Below are 22,359 nucleotides of genomic sequence, written 5' to 3'. Positions count from 1 at the left end.
GGCAGACACTCACGCGAGCTCCGCCCCTCCTCAAGCTCCGAAATGGCAGCAGGTCCCGGCCAGCAACTCCGGACCTCGCGGCTCCTCCGATCCTAATGAGTTGTATGAATGCGACCTCTGCGATCTGTCCTGCTCACCGTCCTCTCCGGTGAGTGAACGGTGCGTCGATTCCACGGCCCCAGCCCCCTTCGGGCGGGACCCTCTGCCTGGCGACTGCAGTCCGCACCCCGCCAAGTCTGCCGATTCTCAGGTGGACGATGCTTTCTCGGGCCGCCTGGTGCAGGGGTGTTTCAAATGTCGATAGCTGCCCCCAGCACCCCTTATGGCCGGATTTTAGACGGATTTTAACGGGTTATGGGCTCCCGCTCCGGCGGAGCTCCGAAGTTAGGCGGCCATTGCCGTCGGCGCCAAGCCACGCCCCCCGATATATCAAGATTTAATATGCCAAATTCTTTCCCGCGCTGCTTCACGTTTGGCAGCCAAGTTCCACAGCCTGTGAGCCTTCTGCCTAACTCACATGGATAGTCGCCTCTGCATTGACTGCAAAACTCCTAGCTGGCCTTAAGGGGAAAGTATACTCATCTCTGAAACCACCACTGACTAGGTCATAAAGAGCGAGCGCCCAGGCAGTAATTTCCCTGACACCTGCGGATTTGAGCAACAAGGATCCTTGTTGCTCAAATCCGCAGGTGTCAGGGAAATTACTGCCTGGGTGCTCGCTCTTTATGACCTAGTCAGTGGTGGTTTCAGAGATGAGGGTACTAAATGAAAGATATGTTGGCCCTTCTTGTGGGGAAGAATCAGATTCCTAGGGCTGTATTATTTGTTTAGAGTTTTATATAGCACGAACAAGACTCTTTCTGGTGACCGAGTGTTTTACAGGACAAGCAAAAACAGAGAGATAATACTAACCACGTAGTGCAACCTGATAAAGCATACATAACATAACATGTATCATGGAGAACTGTATTTGCATGCACAGAAGGTTAGAAGAGCGATAAGAAGACATAATCTAACAAAATTCCCAGTCTGAACGTAGTCCGAGGGGTAGAGGGACTTAGTGTAAATGAAGGGGCGATGCAGGAGAGAGCATGATGCGAGACTCCGGGGCAGGTGGCGGGGAAGCCGATCAAGAGGATGGGGGGGGTAAGTCCTTAGAGGGTGATGAATTTGTTGGATAATAGAATTTTTACTTCTTTCTTGAAGAGGGATGTGGAAGGGGTGCCCCTGATCTCAGGAGGGAGATCGTTCCAGATTCTGGGAGGCGTTCGAGAAAGGATCGATTGTATGTTTTCTTGAATTTTTGTGGCTTGGGTTGTAGTGAACTTATACTTCTGGAAGATCTGTTTCCACCCGAGAGGGTCAGTTTCTGGGCCAGGTAGGAAGGTGTATTGTGGTGCAATGCTTTATGAGCCATACATGCAATTTTGAGTTGGACCCTAGCCTCATAGGGTAGCCATTTCAGTGATTGGAGGTCTGGAGTAATGTGATCTCTTTTTTTTTATCCCATGATGAGCCTAGCTGCTGCATTCAGTGTGGCCTTCAGTGGTGCAACTAATGTTTTCGTGAGGCCCATAAGGGTAGAGTTACTGTAGTCTAGTGTCGGTAGTTCAAGAGCTTGAACCACTGTTTTGAGGTCTGCCGGGGGAGGAAGGGTCTAAGTATGCTAAGAAGCTGCAACTGATGGTTAGCACACATGGTGGCGGCACTGATGTGTTTTTGCATGGAGAGGGCTTTCTTCAAGGTAATACCTAGGCATTTAGTAGAGTCAACCATGTGTGGGATATAGTTAAAGGCAGTAAGATGTGGAAGCCAGCCTTTGATATTAGGGGCGATGGAGGGCTGCGAGATCAATAAGAATTCCGTTTTTAGGACATTGACTTTGAGGTGGTTTTGAGTCGGCCAGGGTTGCGTTTTTGTCAGTGTGAGATTGATGATATTGATGTCTTCGTCTGCATACATATTGTAAGAAGTGTAGGTGAGTTTGAGGATTTTCGTTAGGGGCTCCATATATAGGTTAAACAGTGTCTTGGAGAAAGTGGAGCCCTGGGGTACACCCTGCCTCATTGGCGACTGGTCAGAAAGAATGTGGTTGAGTCGGATGTGCTGAGATCTGTTGTGTAGGAAAGAGGGGAACCATTTAAGAATGGTGCCAGGGAGACCCATCCGGTGTTCTAGAAGGTTTAAGAGGGTATCATGATTGATAGTGTCAAATGTAGATGACAGATCAAGTAGAATTAAGAGGCATGATTAATTCTGGTCAAGTGAGTGCAAGGCATCATCGACAATGTGGACCATGGCAGTTGTGGTGCTATGGTCTTGTTGAAAGCCTGATTGCCATTGGTGCTATGGCCTGGTTGAAAGCCTGAGGCGCTGGTTTGGAAGCTGTAAGTGTACACATTTTTCTAAGAGTTTGGCCAAGTTAGGGATGTTGGCAATAGGGCGGTAATTATTTGGGTTACACTGGTCTGAGTTGCTTTTTGTTTTAGAAAATAAGTAATCTGGCTGCCTTTTAGGCAGTCGGGTAAGGAACATTGAGTGAGTGAGTCGTTGACTATTACGGTCTATAAAGGGAGAAGTAGGTGAGTGGACACGTTAAGGAATTTTGAAAGGAAGGGGATCGTTGAGGTGGTTAGAGTATTTCAGAGGTCAAAAGATTGACTATTATATTTTCATCGTAGGTTTTAAAGCAAGACCAGGCGGCGTTATTTTAGGTGTGAGGGGGGTTTTCTCAGTCATACATTTCTGATGAAGAGAGGTAGGGAATGGGGGTGTGGGGGTTTGTGTGGTAATAGTTTCAAATCGTTCTGGATAACATTGTGGAGGCAAAGGTTTCACAGCTGGGTGGTGGTTTGTTGTCTGAGGAATCGATTGTTTTTTGATGAACTTAAACAGTTTTTTTTTTGGTTGGTTTATTGCCGTGTCTAGTTGATTTTGGAAGAACGTTGCTTTGGATAGCCTATTGTAGGCAGTACGTCTTCTTCGTAGAAGTTTGAGGTTGGGCAGAGAGGGGGTATGTCTCCAAGCTCTTTTTGCGATTCTGAGGTGTTGATGTTCTTCATTAAGGTTACAATTGAGCCAGGGGTTGTATCTTTTAGACGGGAATCTCTTAAGTTGTTTGGGGGCAAAGGTGTCCATGATATTAGACATGGAAGTGATGTAGTGATCAGTGAGATCCTGAGCATCTTGCATGAAGGGGGGGGGTTGAAAGCAGGGTGTTGTTACTAAGAGCCGACAAGGAGAGTGAGTTGATGTTACTGGTGTCAATGACCCAGTGTTTGGCTTTCACAGGTTGGCCCTTAGATCTAGTTGTTTCTTTTGGGAGAAGGAAGGTGATGAGATGATGGTCAGTCCAATCTCAGAGTATGATGGTTTCGATTTGTACTTTATTCTCCTTGGCTTTGACTAAGCCTAGAGTGGCCCCTTTGTTGTGAGTCAGGCTGTTGCAAGCTTGGATAAGGATGAGGTCCTGAAGGAAGGATTTGCAACTATTCATGAGACGGTTGTTGGGATTGTTCCAGTGAATGTTAAAGTTGCCAAGAAAGATCTGGTTATTTTAAGGCCTTCATTGTTGGAAGAGATTACCTCCATGATTTGTTCGATGAATTTGTGGTTATCTCCAGGCGGGTGGTAGAATGTGTTAAGGGAGCAACTTGAATTATCATTGATGGTGATGTTGACCTTGAGGTATTTGCAGGAGGAGAGTGACAAAGTGTGTGATTTTTTCATCAAGAGTGAGGACCTGTAGATGCAGGCTAGGAAACCTTCAGAACGATCTGAGCAGTCAAGTCTAATGATGTCATGACTGGGGTGAACTAATAAGTCAAGAGTGGGAGCGGAAGATTCATTCCTCCAGGTTTCAGTGAAAATTAGGATGTCCAGGACGTGGTTAAGTATGAGGGGATATGTCTGCCGCGTATTTAGCAGCTGAGCGGCAGTAAAGTAGAGCGCATTTCAGGGAAGTTTTGGGGGAGGTCATATGCGAAATGGGAACTTGTTTGAGATTCCTTTTATTAATGTGCGTTGTGCTAGGGAGTAATGTTCTGAAAGAGTGAGTAATTGTGGACTTGATTTTTGTAGCCAGAGTGGCGTGATTGACTGGGACATGATAATAGGTGTCTAGGAGTAAGAGTATATTGTTGTTCGATAATTGTCTGACTAGCCTGTTGGGTCAGGAGGAGTGTTTATGGTTAGGTGCGGATCTCCATCAAGGATATGTGGTCAATGTGTTGGCAGGGATAGAGATAGAGGGGGATAAGGAAGTTGTTGTGCTGTTAGTCTGGGTCGATATGAATGTGAGGTCCACTTGTGTTCGAGATTGGAGGTGAAATGAAATAGTTTGAGGATGTCCGCCCTAATCCATTGCAATTCGGATTTAATACTGTCTAGCGTTGAATCATTGAAGGGGCTCCTAGGAGGATCCAGGTTGGGGGGGAGCTCCAAGGTATAGGGAACTGGTTGAGACAGGGAAAATGGGGGTGCCAGTGTTTGTAGGATTACTAATAAGAGTCTTGGTAGTGATTGGTTGAGAGGAAGCAGTGGATGGGTTAGTCCTGTAGGTGGGAGTGTGGGTGTAGTGGGCTATAGAAATGTGGCAGAGGGACAATGCTGTAGTGGTGTTGACGTGTGGGAGTGCTAATGATGTGACAGGAGTTAGGGGGAGATGGACTGCAGAAGTGCCTGTGGATGGGTGGGTGACCGCCCAGGTAGAGAAGTGGGGAGAGAGTAGAAGGGGGTGGGAGAGGTTTGTGAATTGTGAGGGGAGGAGTCAACTGGGAGTTGCGAGGGGCAGGAGGGGGTGTGGCTGTGTGAAGTTTGTTCTTTGGGTGGGTGAAGAGATCGATAAAGAGTTCCAGATTGCGGTCTGAGGATTGGATGAGCACAGTGACATTGTTATAGATGGAGATGGTGGCATCAGCATTGTAGAGTTTAGAGGGCGCAATAGTACGTTTATGGCTGCAAGGAATTTTCTTGGTGATGGTGGTATTAAGAGAGGAAGATAGGACTTTGCTCCATTTTGCACAGGGATTCATGGACAAGATAACGTCATTCATTAGGGTACCTTTAGTGTTGCAGAACAAGGGGTCAGTGATTTAAATTTCTGTATTAAGGTTGAGGATTTTATGTTTGAGAATTCTCATGGAGTTATTTCTTAATTAACGAGATAAGCACAGACGTAATAAGTTAAAACTGCAATCTTTTACTCAAAGGATGTAGAATCGTCACCCACCTAGGTGACATGAGGTATCATTGGGCCACTCTTCACTCTGGATAGTGTTTCTATGTGTTGTGAGCTCTTGGAAGATATATAGTCATTTAAGGAACCTTGCCAAATTTGTTGTCTTCAACATTAGACTAATTCCTGATGTCTAACCATCCAGTGGCATTCTATCCTATACATCCCAATGATTATGTGAGAGAACTGGGGGACTCTACAGCTCCCTTGTGTTAGACAATAGAATTTTATTGTAGTAGCCCAAAGGTAAGATAAAATAAAATAGTGTTCAAAATAATTACTTGTATCCTAGGTTGTCTGACCTAGGATACAAGGGGTTTATTTCTAAGGCAGACCAAGACCAGGGATGACAGTTTAAGGCCCAGCCTGAACTGAAGATGAACACGCGATTAGGCTGCTTGAAGAAGCACTGCAGGCATGTGACACACGCATGACCCTGCCAGAGAAATTCCGTGTGGTGTCACCCCTTGCAGTGAAAAAGCTATGGTTTAGTCTTCCAGTCTTGAAACATTTTGCATTGTATGACACCAGAGGTCTGATGGTGCTTCAGATCCTTCCTGCACACCCCTAGCTCAATTGTTGCTCGCAAAGCAGTTTGCAGTAAAATGTTATTTTCTTAGAGGGCCTGATTCTGGCAGGACAATACTTTCTGTTTGACACCAGTGGTTCAGTGGTAGAAAGGGGGTTGAGAGCCATACTTTTATGTTGAAATATTGCATAAGTGGCATGGAGATAAGGAGTAATGACGTTGAGCTGAGCAGAGCGGAGACTGGACTAAACCTGGGCCATGAAGTAAACTTAGAAATTGTGAAGTCAGCTAATATTTGGATGCTGGAGGATTTGACCGACAGCGGAGGCACCCCACAGTCTTCGACTGTCCATTTTACTGAGTCACACTAGCCGCTGACTTGGGTGGCTAAATTGGCAATTTAGCAGGATTCAGAGGTAAAATCATTCTGTCAATGTAAGCGCTCTCAGGGAAGTCTGACAGCGGTTTACTTGTTCGGAATTTAGTTAAAAGCAACAGTGGTCCCATACAATTAGGATAGGTACAGTATCACAATTTTCACAATCAAAAATTGGAATTATCCATGTACTCAATTCGAAAGATAAATGCAATTTATTATCATTAAATTAGAAGCACGTAATGTGCAAGGGAATGAGCGAGCAAACCATGATGAGATACAAGGGAAATCAGCCGATTTCCTTACCGCAGGCAAGTGACTTAAAAGGTGACTTTTCAGTGTGTGAAAAAAGGAAAATACAGAAAGTCACAATCATATTAACATCTCATACTGAACAGTAAAATACATAATATAGTTTAGAGTTAGAGACGTGAGTCAATGACGTTTCGATCCCCATGAAAATAGTGGGATCTCTTCAGGACTAAACGATGAAACGAGTTCCCGGGAAGTTTGCCTGGGTAGGTGTAAGTGGAGAGGTAAGAAAAGGTAGGGAAAAGGATGGATGGGTATAGGAGGGACGGGGAGAAAGAGAAGGGAAAGAATAGGGTAACATTAGTTGAGTGCAGGAACAATTAAGTACAAATAGGCACACCAAGGAAAATATTCAGCAGAATGAATACAAGTTAGGAGGCTTAACAGCGAAGAATAAAGTATGGTAAATAGGAATAGTGACAATAGTATTAATAAAGGATGTGCTATGCAGATGAGCAATCAAGTCAGGAATTGACCCGTAAGTAATAAACAATTAAGTTCACCAAGTTTAAGTCTAATTTAAAGATATAAAGGAAAGGCAGAAAAATGAGGGTACAGCTGAGAGGTGTGAGACTCTGATTGGTCCAGAAGGGTAAAAAAAATGATGGCAGATAGGTAGAGCAGTAGAACGAGTAAGGAGTATTGAAGGTGATAACCAAGATAGTGAGAAAAGTTGAAATGAGGTGAAGCTATATTGAGTCCTGGCGGAACTAAGCCTGAGGGCCACCGCGTGAAAGTACGGTTAAAAGGGTGCGTATGGAGGAAGGGAGCAAAAGCGGTAAATGGCGGTAACGACGGAGGGACTTACTGTGCGCAGGTACGGGAGGGGATGACCAGCGGACAGTCGGCGGCTTTGAAGTCGTATAACCTGGAACCGAGATCAGTCAGGAATCCAATAGTCCGGCGGAGACGATGCAAAAATTGCCCGGAAACACGGAGCGGGGGCAGAATAGGGCCGGGGGTTGTGCCTCCAGTGAGCGTCGGTGGTGCCTCAAGTCGGGTAAGGGATAGGTCCCAACCGGGACCGAGGAGGAGCAGCGTCCTCGTAGTTTGAGAGCCGGCACCTAGAGCGGGGGCACGAAGGATTAGAACCCATCGGGAAGGGAGGAATGGGGCGGATGCCAGGGGGAAGGAATTGTTGGCTTACCTATGGATAGGTGAAGAGTGTAGAGCGGTGAGGCGTTTTCCGCAATCTCAGGGCAACAGCAGTGGTCGCGGGTCCTGTGGCGGAAACGCAATGAGATAGAGCGAATCGGAGGGTAAGTGGGGGCGTGCTTTATAAGTACCTCCCACCAAGTGGAAACGGCGAAAGGGTCAAGTGAAGGATGTCGGAAGGCGCGGCCATTTTGGAATAGAGTGGATGGGAGGAACCAGGGTGGTGAATAAGAGGGGGAAGCAGGATGCAGGAATTTAGTACCCATGGCAGGGTTGAGAGAGAAATTACTGCGAAAAAATATGGCAGGGGGTAAGGGCACGCTTACTTACCTCAAAAACCAAAACTGCTATGTGAGACTGTATAGGAATAAGAAGCTCCTTGCTGCAGCAGCATAAACTGGACAAGGTGCAAGTTATGGGATAAAAGTAAAACAAAAGTGTAGCAAGTTAAGGATGGAGCTTTTTGCCACTTTATGGAATATACCAAGATGGTTGGCCTGGGAGGCCAGGTTAACCACTTTTTACGGCCAAGCACTTCATCTTTTCCCTAACAGAGCCCCTTGAAGAAAAGTGTAGGATTTGGAGATAATGTATTGAGCTAAAAATCCAGCAATGCAACAGAGAAAGGGGGTTCGGCCAGTGGAAGGAAATGAGAAAGGAGTAGGCGTTGTCCCCAGCAACCAGTTTGGTTTGTTTGAAGTGGAACCATTCTTTATGGTACAGACCAGAGAAGGGGGACAAAGGGAGCATCGAGTGATCACAGCTATCTGTGTTTGCAAATCTAAATCTGCCCAGCCTTTAGGAATAAGAGCGAAAGAGGGAGGGTTGTTCAACATTTGTGTGCAGAAAACACGCGAGGCTAATTGACAAGTGGAGCATTTACCACTAAACATATTGAAAGGGGAAGAGGCTCCTTCTGAATCTAGTGTAAGACCCAAGGAAATAAGGTTCAAAGCAGACCAGAGAGCTGACCTGCTAAAAATTGTGCAGGAGGCAGAGGGAAGCTATCTATACAGGTTCTGGAATGTGGAAAAAGCAATGATATCTAGGCCGATGCCTATAAATCTGTGAATTTATCAAATATGGAATACATGCAAGCTGCCTGAACAACTTCTAGGTAAAAATTAGGAAATCAAACAAAACAAATTTGGATAGGAGTCTCGCTGTTTCAAGATATTTGGACCCCTTTGAAGGGCAAGTAGCGGCTATGTGTGCACTGAACACAATAGAATCATCTAGAGACAAAGTGACGGTATGCAGGAAGATAGAACGGAGCAAACACAACAAGATGATGGACTGAGTGCTAAAACTTTTCAACCACTCACCCCCAGTCAAGTGATCTGGGTTGAATCCATTGTTATTTTGCTCAGTATATCCACCCAGTTTAGACCCAGCCATATGCAAATCAGTCTGGACCCTGCTCCTCATGGGAACCGTCCAGCCCAAACTGCCAGGCCAGGCGCTCCTTTGACCGGAAACAAGCATCCTGGGACTGGTTTTGTTATGTTATGTTATGTTATGCACTTTTGTATTGCGCACAGCTGCCCCAGCTAAGGGGCGTCCTGGCGCATGGCAGGCAATGTGCAACAGATAACAGAAACACAACACAGATAAAAGATCTATTTAAAAAGAAACGTTTTCAAAGCTTTGCGAAAGGCCAAGAGGTCAGTCCGAAGCCGCAAGTCCACTGGGAGGGAATTCCAGAGTTCAGCCGCCCTCACCCTAAAAGAGCGACCACCAGCCCGACACAACCTGTAGCGGGGGACCAACGCGAGCGCTTGGCTTCCCGATCTCAAAGTGCGGGAAGGAACATACCACGACAGGAGGTCAGCAAGAATTGGCGGACCTACTCCCCTCAAGATCTTAAACGCCAAACACAACACCTTGAACTGGATGCGTGATTTAATGGGGAGCCAATGCAAGGATCTCAAGACGCCTGAGACAGAGCTCCTTCGGGGTAAGCCTACTATGGCTCTAGCCGCGGCGTTCTGCACTCGTTGAAGGCGGGTAATCTCCGCCATATTGGCCCCTACCAGAAGCGAACTGGCATAGTCCAGGCGAGATAATACCGTGGCCTGGACTATCAGCTGCCTGGTACCACGGTCAAAGAACTTAAGAATGGGCCTCAGCGACCGCAGGATGCCAAAACAACCGGCCGTGATTTTCTTCGAGTGGCCCTCGTAACTTAGAGCGGGATCCATCCACACTCCCAGATTCCTAAGTTCAGTGACCGGGAGAGGGGCCGGCCCCAGTTCAATGGGCCACCACTTGTCCCCCCACAGTTCCGCCTTCCTGCCAACGATCATGATCTCAGTTTTCTTCGCGTTGAGCTGGAGACAGTTGTTCTTCATCCAGCTTGCCACCGCCCTAAGTCCACTCTGAAACCTGGGGGCATCCCGATCTGCATCCCCGCTGATAGTCACCGCTAGCTGAGTATCGTCAGCATACGAGACCATAGTCATGTCCCATTGCTTGACGATCTCAGCCAGCGGTCTCACATACAGATTGAAAAGAGTGGGACTCAGCGAGGAGCCTTGCGGGACCCCCTGTCTCAGAGGAAGGAATTGGGACTGGTACGGTGGCAGCGCAACGCTAAAGAAACGATCGTTTAAGAAAGAGCGAAACCACTGGAGGGCAAAGCCACCCAGCCCGACCTCCTCCAGGCGATGCAACAGGATAGGATGGGACACGGTGTCGAACGCGGCGCTCAAATCTAATAAGACGAGCGCCGCTGTCTGCCCCGCATCCATCACTGTGCGTAGATGTTCGGCCATGGAGAGAAGGGCATTTTGGGTGGGATCCAAGATGTTAAACTGGATGAGGTGGGCCGAGAGAACTTTGTTGACATGGGCCTCCATTACTTTGGTAGGCCAGGGAAGCAAAGAGATAGGCCGATAATTTTCAGGCTTGTCTGGGTCCAGTGAGGGCTTCTTAAGAATGGGGGAAACCACCGCCCGCTTCCAGTGACGGGGGACCGTGCCTGACTCCAACGAGATGTTGATCAGGGAGTGTATCACGGTCCGACCCACGAACGACTCCTCTCTAAAGAGAGCCGAACTGAGAGGGTCGGCGGGGGACCCAGATTTCACCTGCTTAGCCAAGATGTTAAACCCTTCAAATGTCAATAGGGGAAGCGAGTGCAGGGCTGCGTCTCCACAGATGGAAGCCGGAGACTCAGCCGGAGACTTTGGGGTATCAACCCTCATCAGCCAGGCTAGCTTGAATTCAGTGGCATGGTGAGCATGGGACCCACATCTGGGCGTACCCGTGGCCACTTAGGGCGAGCATAGCAAACACAACAAGAAAATGGGCGACTGCAGAAACTTTTCAACCACTCACCCCCAGTCAAGAGATCTGGGTTGAATCCATCATTCTTTTCCTCACTAGGCCACCCCAGTTTGGACCTAGCCATATGCAAATCAGACTTGACCCTGCTCCTCGTGGGAATAGTCCTGCCTGAACTGCCATGCCAGGTCCTCACTGGACTGGAAACAAGCATCCTAGGACCTGTTTTGGGGTATCACCCCATATCAGCCAGGATAGCTTGAATCTAGTGGCATGGTGAGCACGGGACCCATGTCTGGGCATACCTGCCCCACTTGGAGTGAAATTGTACTGGGGGTGAATGTTTGACATTGTTCATCATTCCGTCCATCAATTGTTCTTTTTGCATTTGTCACCCGCAAGTGGCATTCTCCATTTGGTATGTAGCCTCATTGCTGCAGTTACTGTGTGCCGCCAGCACTTCCCTGCGCAGAATATTCCAGTTCAAGCACGAAGAGTGATGACCACTTTCTATGTGTCAATTTCTCTGTAACCTTTTGGAGGATATGCTAAGGATACGCTTCATCTCCAAATCTTGCCATTATTGTATTCTTCCGTATTTGGTACGCAGTCTTATTGCTGCAGTTCCTGCATCCTTGAAGCAGTTCCCTGTATGGAATACCCTAGTCCAAGTGTGCAGGATGATGATTGCCCATATATAGCAAGAGATTTCCAGCTGTTTATTTACTATACAATTCTCCCATTGACCTCCTCCAATGTTATGTCTCAGTATGTGACTAAAGTAAAGCTCATTGTGTGTGTTAAACTTAAATTGATTATTCCCCAGTTTTTCAATAACATACTTTGCAATTTTTTCTTCACTGTTCCACAGTCAGCAAGTGTTCGATATATCTTAGCCATAATTGGATATGCTCCGGGTAGTCTTCCATCTCACTTGTCCAGACCACCTGCTCCTCCCTCCAGTCGATGAACATATTTGAGTTGCTGGGGGCAAAGAATGTGCCTTCTGCCATAGGCAACTCCTTCACCCCCAGCTACGCGAATTCCCAGGTTCCTAGAGTTACAGGATATCCCCATGATGTTAAATGTACCTGCATGCCTATGAGAAAGGAAGAGATGCATTACTTGAATGTCTGTCATACTCTGTGCTTTAAGATTGGTTACATCAATGAGTTTACTGCCTATGTTATTTGTCCACAATGCAATGCATTACTCTTTGTATTGACTTGTAGGGGGACACTTCCTGGAGTGATACAAGTCTTCTCTTTCAAACCAGAATGCCCATTTTCAGTTGTATGAAAAGCAGATAGTTTGTCAACTATTCAATTGTGAAAATTCTGTTCTTTGGAGGCAAGCTGGAGATGAGGCTCAGCTTGTCTACATAATTTCCCCCCATGTGTTTTGCTCCGGTATGTGATGGTTGACATTTGCCCATAGTCTTCAAAATTATTTTTGCTTGATAATTTGTTCCCATAGCTGGGAACGAAAGAGACAGCGGTTAAATTAGAAGGAGTTCACTGTCTGACATCTGTTGTGATTGGCTTCCAACTTTCGATCCTACTTAGACCAGTAAATCAAGTACCGTTAAATTGAGTAACTATGATCCCTGTTATTTGCAGCAAGTGCAAAGTAGGAGCATGATCTCCATTAACAGGCCTCAGTTCTTTCTGGCTGCAATGGTGCAATTTGCATTTGCTCTATATAATGGCAAAAGGATAACACAATCTCATTCAACAATACTTGGAGAAATGCATGTACTATGGCTCGTCACAAACCAGTAGTAGGACTCATCGCGTAACAGTGCTGGGCAGTGTCACGAACCAGTGCTAGGTCATGTCCCACGCCACAGTTGAGACACGTAACTTGCATGACTCACCCGTATGAGCATCTTAATTATTCTTACTGGTAGAGCATCATGAAGAGGCATCAATTTCCCATTTGAGCCAGCGCAATATGCACTAGTAGAGGCAATTGGAACATATATCTGGATTGAAAAATTGTTTTGGATCCTACGTTTTTTGGGATTGCGAGTCTGATGGCACCTGAGGTCATTCACTTTCTATTTTATATAATTGGGAATTGAGACACAACATTCTGTAAATACCCATCTCCTAAAGTACCGCTGTAGATAATAAGATGGCATAAGCAATGCGAAACTGTTGTCCTTCTCTTTTTAGCAATCAGTTGGTGTAATGTCCCAGAACATCCACTCGATGTCACTGCTAATGGCTACAAGCAAGGAGCTACCAAGAAGGCTATTGGAACACCTCAAGCCAGGTGAGCTATAGACACTACTACATAATGTGCAACAGTAGGTCAAGTTTAAACAAGTATTGGCAATTTTAACACATCTGGCTTGCATTGTAATGCATGCCTATAATACACACAAGTAGGCACAGTGGTACCACGATTCCATGCATGTAAAATTGTGAAATAGGTAATTACTGTATGAACTACATGCACAGTGTGTAACCATCTGCATTATGCCGTGTCCCAATATCGTTTAAATTAGTGTTCGCAACAGACAACTAAAGCCGTCTTCAGCCAGTTGATAAAATTGAACACTGAATATTGTGTCTGGGCCAATATTTGAGAGAAATGCCAAACTATACAGTCCTGGTCCAAGAGATTTGCACTGTATCAAATAATAGGACCTTTCCTGTTCTGAAAGAGAGACACAGCATATCCTACAATAGCATACTAAATACTGTGGAGACATGCTACCCAATGAGTAGGACACAGTAAAGGGTTCTTTTAATGCCTTACTTTTGCCCAGAAAGTGGTTGTTCTTTATCACAGGCTCTTGGAATAGATACAGAAACAGTTGACATCTCCTACTTTTTCAAAGTAGCTTCTCTGGGTAATCAGCCTATCCTTCCCTTCTTTGCCAATTATATTTATCTGCTTCCTGTTATTGAGAACGTAGACCTCACTGTCTGTTCAGATTTGTAACATTTTTAGGCAAAATTGAACTTTTTTAATATTAATGATAGTTTACATTAAAACTGTTATTTTTTACTTCAGAGCATGGACAACAAATTTAACTTTTTCCATGCCTTGTCCAATGAAATATATATTTTTAAACGTTGCTCAATGACAGACTGTGGTATTTCAGACTGTCATACCTTTCGTATTTTGAATCTGGTCATTAGTATTAGGTTGCAAAATGATTATTTATGTTGGTTTAATGCTTTCATTACCCCAGACATGACAAAATAATCGAAAGAGCACTCCGCTGTATATTTTCCTTGAACATTCTTTAAGAGATATACTCATTAAATAATAGTAAAGTAATATTGCCCCGCAAGATAACCATAAAATAAAAACTCCCACCTTCCTGATTAAAAGGTGTTGGCCATTTCTTTATTAGACTGGTGTCAGTAGAAGCCTATTTATGACAGAACTATGATGATTACGCATTGCTGGCATAATGTTCTCATGTTTAAAGGCAATGGATTCAAAGTATTGTTTCTCTGTTTTATTACTTCCACAGACTGTGTCCCATATTGTCTTGATCCCTTCCATTTACTATTAATTTTTAGGTCAAATTTACCTCGTAGCAAAAAAAGTAAAAATAAATTAAACATCTGAGGTTGACATATGGTAAAATGCACTGAACATGAAAACCCTTTGGAATACAGAGATTCTTGCCTGATCCTCAAGAAAATGCATTCTGTTCAGCCACTTTTGTACAGAAAGTTTGTTAACTTTATACAAAATACAAATGCAGATGACTGGAATCACAATCAAGGAAACATATGAATAATAACAATACAGAGGGCAGTGGCGAGCATTGGGAGGGTGGGTGGAGAGAAGCATCCCAAGGGATGTAGCAACCCGGGGAGTGTTGAGGTGTTACGCTGCACGTTGATGTACAGGCACCTATCCATGTGGAATACTGACAGGAAGCAAACAGACCAGAGGGGACCAAGGGCATCAGCAACAATATCTCAGGGTACTGATGGGCAGAGAGCAACCATTTTCGTTAGTTATTCATCAGGGGCGTCAGTTTCAGACAGGTTAGCAGCCCGGTATTGAGCAAAAAGACCTCAAAAACTCTTCGGGCGGCTACTCAGTGGCCTCATTTCATTGTAAACCTCTGATTGAGTGTGGCAGTATACCATATCTCATTCCCATTCCGCTAGAGTAATTTACGGCCCCCTCAACCATCTTATTGCCATACTACGCTTAGCCAACAGGAGGCCAAAAGCGACCAATTTGCGCATAGCTTTCTTAAGTGGTTTAGTGTAGCCTAAAAGTGCCATCAGGGGATCCGGTGCCAGGGGGGATCCCAGTATGTCACTGAGTTTATGAAAAATCGCATCCCAATATTGTGCAACTGGGGGACATAGCCACGGCAAGTGGAAAAAAACAGCTTTGGAAGCTCGGCAGCGCTCACTGTCATCTGTGTCACGTAATCCAAACCTGTAAAGGCGTGAAGGGGAATGGTACACTCTATTCAAGTATTTAAAATGGGCAAGCCTATGTCGGCCATTAATAGAGATCACTGTGCAACAGTAGAGCCACATGTCATCCGTGATAGGGGTGTCAATGTCAGATTGCCAGGCTTGTCGAGCCTTGTTGAGGGAGGGAACCTTCGTGGCAAGGGCCTGAGGGATATAATTTAGAGATAAATTTGTATGGGCTCTGGGCGCACAAAAGAGAAGTCAGAGGGGAAATATCTAAAGGTTCCTCCAGCTCCTCTCCCAAAATTGCCTGCAAGGCGTGTCGGGGTCTGAAGAAATGGAATTTGGTCAGTGCCGTGTGTCCGTCATCAGTGCCCACCGCCTCCTCCCAAGAGCACACCCGCCCATCCCGAAAGAGATTCCCCATAGTCTGCATGCGTAGTTTATGAAGCGAGTCAAGGGTCCCCCTATCCGAGCTAAGCGCAAACCAATGGCACCACTCTACACGCAAACGGGGGGAATAGAGCTGTGCGCCATCATACATACCGAGGAACGCATTCCACGCATGGACAACAGAGTTGATTGAGTCAAGTATGCCACATCTACGCGAAGGGGCCTGTGTGAGGAAACGCGGTAATGAGTGCGGGTCAGCAGCGACCCTCTCTACATGGAGATGGGGTAGATCCCGAGGCCCGTGTACCCAACTGTACGCATGAGAGGCCTGCGCCGCTCTATAATACAGTTCCAGGTTCGGGGCATTTAATCCCCCAGAGGTTTATGGAAGCATAAGTGTATCCAACGCCACCCTAGGAGTCTTACCCGCCCACGCTAGTTTCGTCATTAACGATCGAAGTTCGCGGAACAGATGCTGTGTGGAGGACTATGCGTATATTAACAAATAGAAAAAGTAGGCGCGGGAGAACAACCATTTTCATCAGGGCAACACGCCCAGTCAAAGAGAGGGGGAGACGTATCCAGCGATCGATGTCAGGATCGTGGCCGGAGTCGTGCCAGAGTCCTGCCCGTCTGCGCCCGTCCGCGCTAAGGACGCGCGGGACTCTGGCCAGGCCCTGCTGGTACGAGGAGCGGTTGGTTTTTTCCAGCCATGTTGACATACTCTTGTGACACCCTGCGTGACCTGGGGCGCCGGACTGCTGGCTGTAGCTTACCCCTCCTACATCCATTGGACGGTCCCTATCATTGTGTTGGCTGTCAGTGGTTTTTGGAGCAAGCTACTTCTATTGCCCCCACACGTCCGGTGGCAGCCGTTTGCTACACCTGCCCGGAGCATGTTCTCCGCATTTTTAGTTTTAATGCTAGGTCTCTGGTGTCACATTATCAGGCAGTATTTGACCTGTTGCAGGATGCAAGCCCGGACATCGTGGCTATTACCGAGACATGGCTGAAAGACGAGGACGCAGCCATTATTAATCTGGCATTCCCCCCTGACTATACAGTCCGTACCCTTAATCGATCTTCTAGGGGAGGGGGAATTGCCCTGGCTATTCGTTCTAGTCTTACTTGCTCCTGGACCGCACTGACCATTGCGGGATGTGAAAGTGCGCTGTTTAAGATTCTGGTTACTCCACACTTTTCACTCTCGGGGATGGTGGTCTATCGTCCCCCAGGGAGCGAGGCGGCGTTTCGCGCCGCTTTCCCGGATGTGGTCAGCTCCTTGGTGGTGGGGTGTCCCAATTTTTCGATTCTGGGGGACCTTAATCTCCATTTCGATAGACCTAACCTACCCGCGGTCAGTGGTATTCTCACGGATTTGGAGGCCTTACAGTTTGTTCAGCAGCCCACCCACATCGGTGGCCATACGCTAGATCCCTTCTTCACTAATTTGACAAATGCTTCTGTCACTGCCGTCTCGCCCCTGGGTTGGACTGATCACTCTTTGGTCGCCATTAGTACCCCTTTGTCAGGTAGGACTGTCATCCCTCCTGCAAAGCTGATCGTAAGGCGGCACTGGGGCAAATTACGGTTGGAAGATCTGCACCGTGTCCTCGCTGCAGAGCCATTAGATCCGTTTGTAACTGTTGATTCAGGTTACGATGGGTTCTGCGCGTGGATTTCCAAAGCGCTAGATGCGCTCATTCCACTCACCGCCTGTAAGACCAGTGCCAGAGAATCTAGCCCATGGTACGATGGCGCCCTACGTGCGCTCAAGGGCAGTTGCAGGCGTGCAGAGAGGGCTTGGCGGAAGGCGTACGACTCGGGAAAAAAAGCTATCTATCTCGCCTCCGTCAAAGTATACCATCGGGCTGTGTGCCGTGCTCGGGCATTGTATTATACTGCCGAAGTCGGCAACAGCTCTAACCCCTCGAAAACTATTTTCAAATTGATGAAGGATCTTCTAGCTAAGCGCCCCGATGCTCCGACGACGGGCTCTACTGCTCATTGTGAAGCTCTCGCGGTGTTCTTTCAGGAAAAGGTCCAAAACATCTATATGACCTTTCCATCCACAGGACCCCCAGTTGAGTCTCCGATTTCCATCTGTGGAGACACAGCCCTGCACTCGCTTCCCCTGTTGACATTGGAAGGGTTTAACATCTTGGCAAAGCAGGTGAAATCTGGGTCCCCCGCCGACCCTCTCAGTTCGGCTCTCTTTAGAGATGAGTCGTTCGTGGGTCGGACCGTGATACACTCCCTGATCAACATCTCGTTGGAGTCGGGCACGGTCCCCCGTAGCTGGAAGCGGGCGATGGTTTCCCCCATCCTTAAGAAGCCCTCACTGGACCCAGACAAGCCTGAAAACTATCGGCCTATCTCTTTGCTTCCCTGGCCTACCAAAGTAATGGAGGCCCATGTCAACAAAGTTCTCTCGGCCCACCTCATCCAGTTTAACATCTTGGATCCCACCCAAAATGGCTTCCGTGCTGGTCACAGCACGGAGTCTGCCCTTCTCTCCATGGCTGAACACCTACGCACAGTGATGGATGCGGGGCAGACAGCGGCGCTCGTTTTATTAGATCTGAGCGCCGCGTTCGACACCGTGTCCCATCCTATCCTGCTGCATCGCCTGGAGGAGGTCGGGCTGGGTGGCTCTGCCCTCCAGTGGTTTCGCTCTTTCCTAAACGATCGTTTCTTTAGCGTTGCGCTGCCACCGTACCAGTCCCAATTCCTTCCTCTGAGACAGGGGGTCCCGCAAGGTTCCTCGCTGAGTCCCACGCTTTTCAATCTGTATGTGAGACCGCTGGCTGAGATCGTCAAGCAATGGGACATGACTATGGTCTCGTATGCTGACGATACTCAGCTAGCGGTGACTATCAGCGGGGATGCGGATCGGGATGCCCCCAGGTTTCAGAGTGGACTTAGGGCGGTGGCAAGCTGGATGAAGAACAACTGTCTCCAGCTCAACGCGAAGAAAACCGAGATCATGATCGTTGGCAGGAAGGCGGAACTGTGGGGGGACAAGTGGTGGCCCATTGAACTGGGGCTGGCCCCTCTCCCGGTCACTGAACTTAGGAATCTGGGAGTGTGGATGGATCCCGCTCTCAGTTACGAGGGCCACTCGAAGAAAATCGCGGCCGGTTGCTTTGGCATCCTGCGGTCGCTGAGGCCCATTCTTAAGTTCTTTGACCGTGGTACCAGGCAGCTGATAGTCCAGGCCACGGTATTATCTCGCCTGGACTATGCCAGCTCGCTTTTGGTAGGGACCAACATGGCGGAGACTACCCGCCTTCAACGAGTGCAGAATGCCGCGGCTAGAGCCATTGTAGGCTTACCCCGAAGCAGCTCTGTCTCAGGTGTCTTGAGATCCTTGCATTGGCTCCCCATTAAATCACGCATCCAGTTCAAGGTGCTGTGTTTGGCGTTTAAGATCTTGAGGGGAGTAGGTCCGCCAATTCTTGCTGACCTCCTGTCGTGGTATGTTCCTTCCCGCGTTTTGAGATCGGGAAGCCAAGCGCTTGCGGTGGTCCCCCGATACAGGTTGTGTCGGGCTGGTGGTCGCTCTTTTAGGGTGAGGGCGGCTGAACTCTGGAATTCCCTCCCAGTGGACTTGCGGCTACTGACCGACCTCTTGGCCTTTCGCAAAGCTCTGAAAACGTTTCTTTTTTAAATAGATCTTTTATCTGTGTTGTGTTTCTGCTATTTGTTGCACATTGCCTGCCATGCGCCAGGACGCCCCTTAGCTGGGGCAGCTGTGCGCAATACAAAAGTGCATAACATAACATAACATAACATAACATCAGTGAGCTTGTCAATCGCTGTCCCGTAATTGACTTTCAAGATAACATCCGCATCAGAGTGGACTTGGATGCCAAGATACCATACAGGCTCCGTAGTCCACTGCAGTGGATAATCTAGCGAGAATTGTGTAGTTGCCGGCGTCAGAGGATAAATGATAGACTTATCCCAATTAATCGATAAGCCAGAGAGGCCTCCAAAGCGAAGAACCTCCCGAATTACCGGAGAAAGATGCACTTCAGGGTCCCGGACATAAAGGAGGGTATTGTCAGCATACGCAGACGTGATGAGATTATATCGGGGGAAGCGGAGTCCTCTGTGTCCGTGATATTCATGCAGTGCCTGCAACAGGGGCTCAGCTGCCACCGCGTACAACAACGGGGATAGTGGGCACCCCTGGCGAGTGCCCCGGGAGATTGGAAACTGTGTTGAGACCGTATCCCCGCCCGAACTCTAGCCATAGGTGCATTGTACAATGCTGAAATCAGCTATAGATACACTCCGCCAACACCCATTCGGGTCAGCACAGCCTTCATAAACTTCTATTCAATTGAATCGAATGCCTTTTCGGCATCAAGGAAGACTGACGCGGCCTTGACCTCGGGCCGCACGTGCTGCAGGGCACCAGAAACGGTACGAATATTATGTGTGAGGGTGCGACCAGGGATAAACCCAGCTTGTTCAGGTCCAATCAGCTGAGGGAGTAGCGGAGAAAGTCGGTTCGCGAGAATTTTGGCATATAATTTAGTGTCCACGTTGAGGAGTGAGAGCGGGCGGTAGGACGAGCATTTGCGTGAGTCTTTATTGGGCTTTAGCAAGGTGATAATTAGCGCCTCGCACATGGAAGGGGGCATAGAGCCTTCAGCAGCAATATCGTGAAATAAAGTGATAAGGTGTGTAATAAGGAGGTCACTGAAGCCTTTATAGAGTGCTACCGTGAGGCCATCCATACCAGGGGCGCTCGGTCAAGACCCCCCTGGAGTGTGAGGTAAAGTAAGCTGCGTGAGAGGCGCTCGCAAGTTTGGACCTGCAAGGAGAGCACCGCCCGGCTGGAGATGCGTCTCCTGCAGTAATGCAATGTCTACCTCCTTGTGCCTCAGGTATGCAAGAATTTTACGCACTTTACGGCGATTATTTAATCCCCGCACATTCCATGTCAGGAAAGTCAGGCGCTGGGGCGAACCTGCCCTAGGTTGCGTTTCCGACATAGTAATTACAGAGAAGTAGTGAAGAATGTCCGCATAGAGGCCAACCCATCCCACCACCCGCCACATTCTGAAAAGGAAAAGTTACAATCCAAGCATGAAAAATTAAAATAGAAAGAAAAACGTCCCACAGAAATACACCTCCCCCTCCCACACTTTGCAAACCCCAACAGTGCAAAGGCAAACATCTACCTACCCGACCCTCACAAAAAGGGAAACCAGTCGTGAGGGTACCCCACCCATCGCTCCCTCTAAACACCCACCTATATAAAGTGGATCAGCGGTTAACGCAGTGGGGTAGATGTTGCCCAGCTACACAAACTGAGCCAACCCCCCGCACAAACACCGCTTGCAATTCACAAACCCACTGCAATCATATTCATCAACCATAAAGAAACAGCAAACATTCAGAGCAACTCTGCCCTGGGGGACCAGGACAACAATGGATGGTTAAACCACTGAGGGAAAGTACGATACCTCGGCTGCTCACACCGGTTAGCCGTAAGGGCATAAAGGGGAGAAACCCCAGAAGGGGAGAGAGATCCTGCGCTAGTGCAAAATATTACCGGAAGCACTGCACCGCCACAGGGCCATAGTAGTCCATCAGAAAGCATATTAACATGTGACAAAACCAGTAACAGTGAATGCAGGAAACAGAGGTAACACATAATGGAGTTATCACCAGTCATTCAGTCGTTATCGTCCATTGACCCTGCGGCTTCATTCTGCGAGGAAGAGGCTTGTTGACTGTTCGAGCGTTTGCTAGCCCTCTCCCAGTCACGGAAGGCCTTTTGTAGTGATTGTGGGTCTGAATAAATTCTGGGCTTCCGATCAAAGAGGACCTTAAGACGTGCTGGGTATAACAAAGCATATTCGATGTGCTGGTCCTGCAGTTTGCGTTTGAGTATAGTGAACTGCCGCCGTGCTTCCTGCACTTTGAGGGTACAGTACCGGCGCAGCGTCTCTGTCTCGATAATTTAAAGGTTTTGCGATAATGGGAGGGGCGCCTGGCTGGGGCCCGAGCGAGCGATGCGCCCTCTCTACCACGAATAGATGAGAGAAAGTGTCAGCACCTAGGGGAGAGATCAGCAGACGCTCCACAAATTGCTCCATGTTCCCCGTCGCAGTAGACTCCGCAAGGCACGTGATGCGCAGGTTGCTGCGGTGCGACCGGGCCTCCAGGTCCTCCGTCTTGTCTTGTAAGGCCGAAAGAGCACACTTCATCTGCTTCCGCGTGTCCCCTGCATCAGTCTGGGCCTCCTCCACCTCAGTAATGCGGCGCTCCGCTATATCCAGGCGCTCGGAGTGTTTGTCAACGCGCTCAGAGACCAGATCCATCCTGTAGGCCAGCGTGTCGATCTTGGAGTCAATGGCAGTGAGGCCCCGCTGCATAGAGGCAATGATATGCTTGATGTCCCCCACCGGATCGTCAGTTGGGACATCAGTCTCTGAGCCCCGTCTGCCCCTCCTCATTACGCCGGGATTTGCGCTGCTCAAACTGTAGTTTAGGCTGGGTTTTGTCGACTTTACCCATGACGGCGATTGGCGCAGTTAAGTGCAGAGCGGCAGGGAGGGCGCAGGGACCCAAGGTCTGGAGGACGAGACCACCACCTTCCACCCCCGGGTCAGATCCCAGTATAAGGGGAGCAGCACTGAGTCAACGC

At 48.0% G+C, this 22,359-nt stretch overlaps 1 protein-coding gene across 1 annotated transcript in view; it reads left to right on the top strand.

Moving 5' to 3' along the window:
- ADAT1 (adenosine deaminase tRNA specific 1) overlaps positions 1–22,359 on the top strand; it is a 179,192-nt gene that overhangs the window by 67,986 nt on the left and 88,847 nt on the right. The window contains exon 8 of the mRNA XM_085636915.1: positions 13,071–13,170. Within this exon, the coding sequence (XP_085493041.1) occupies positions 13,071–13,170 (100 nt within the window). The remainder of the gene's footprint in view (positions 1–13,070; positions 13,171–22,359) is intronic.

Source organism: Triturus cristatus, chromosome 12 (genome assembly GCF_964204655.1).
Source record: "Triturus cristatus chromosome 12, aTriCri1.1, whole genome shotgun sequence".
NCBI classification, from domain to species: domain Eukaryota; kingdom Metazoa; phylum Chordata; class Amphibia; order Caudata; family Salamandridae; genus Triturus; species Triturus cristatus.
The sequence above is the reverse complement of the archived record's forward strand: the minus strand, read 5'-3'. Positions and strand labels throughout refer to the sequence as shown.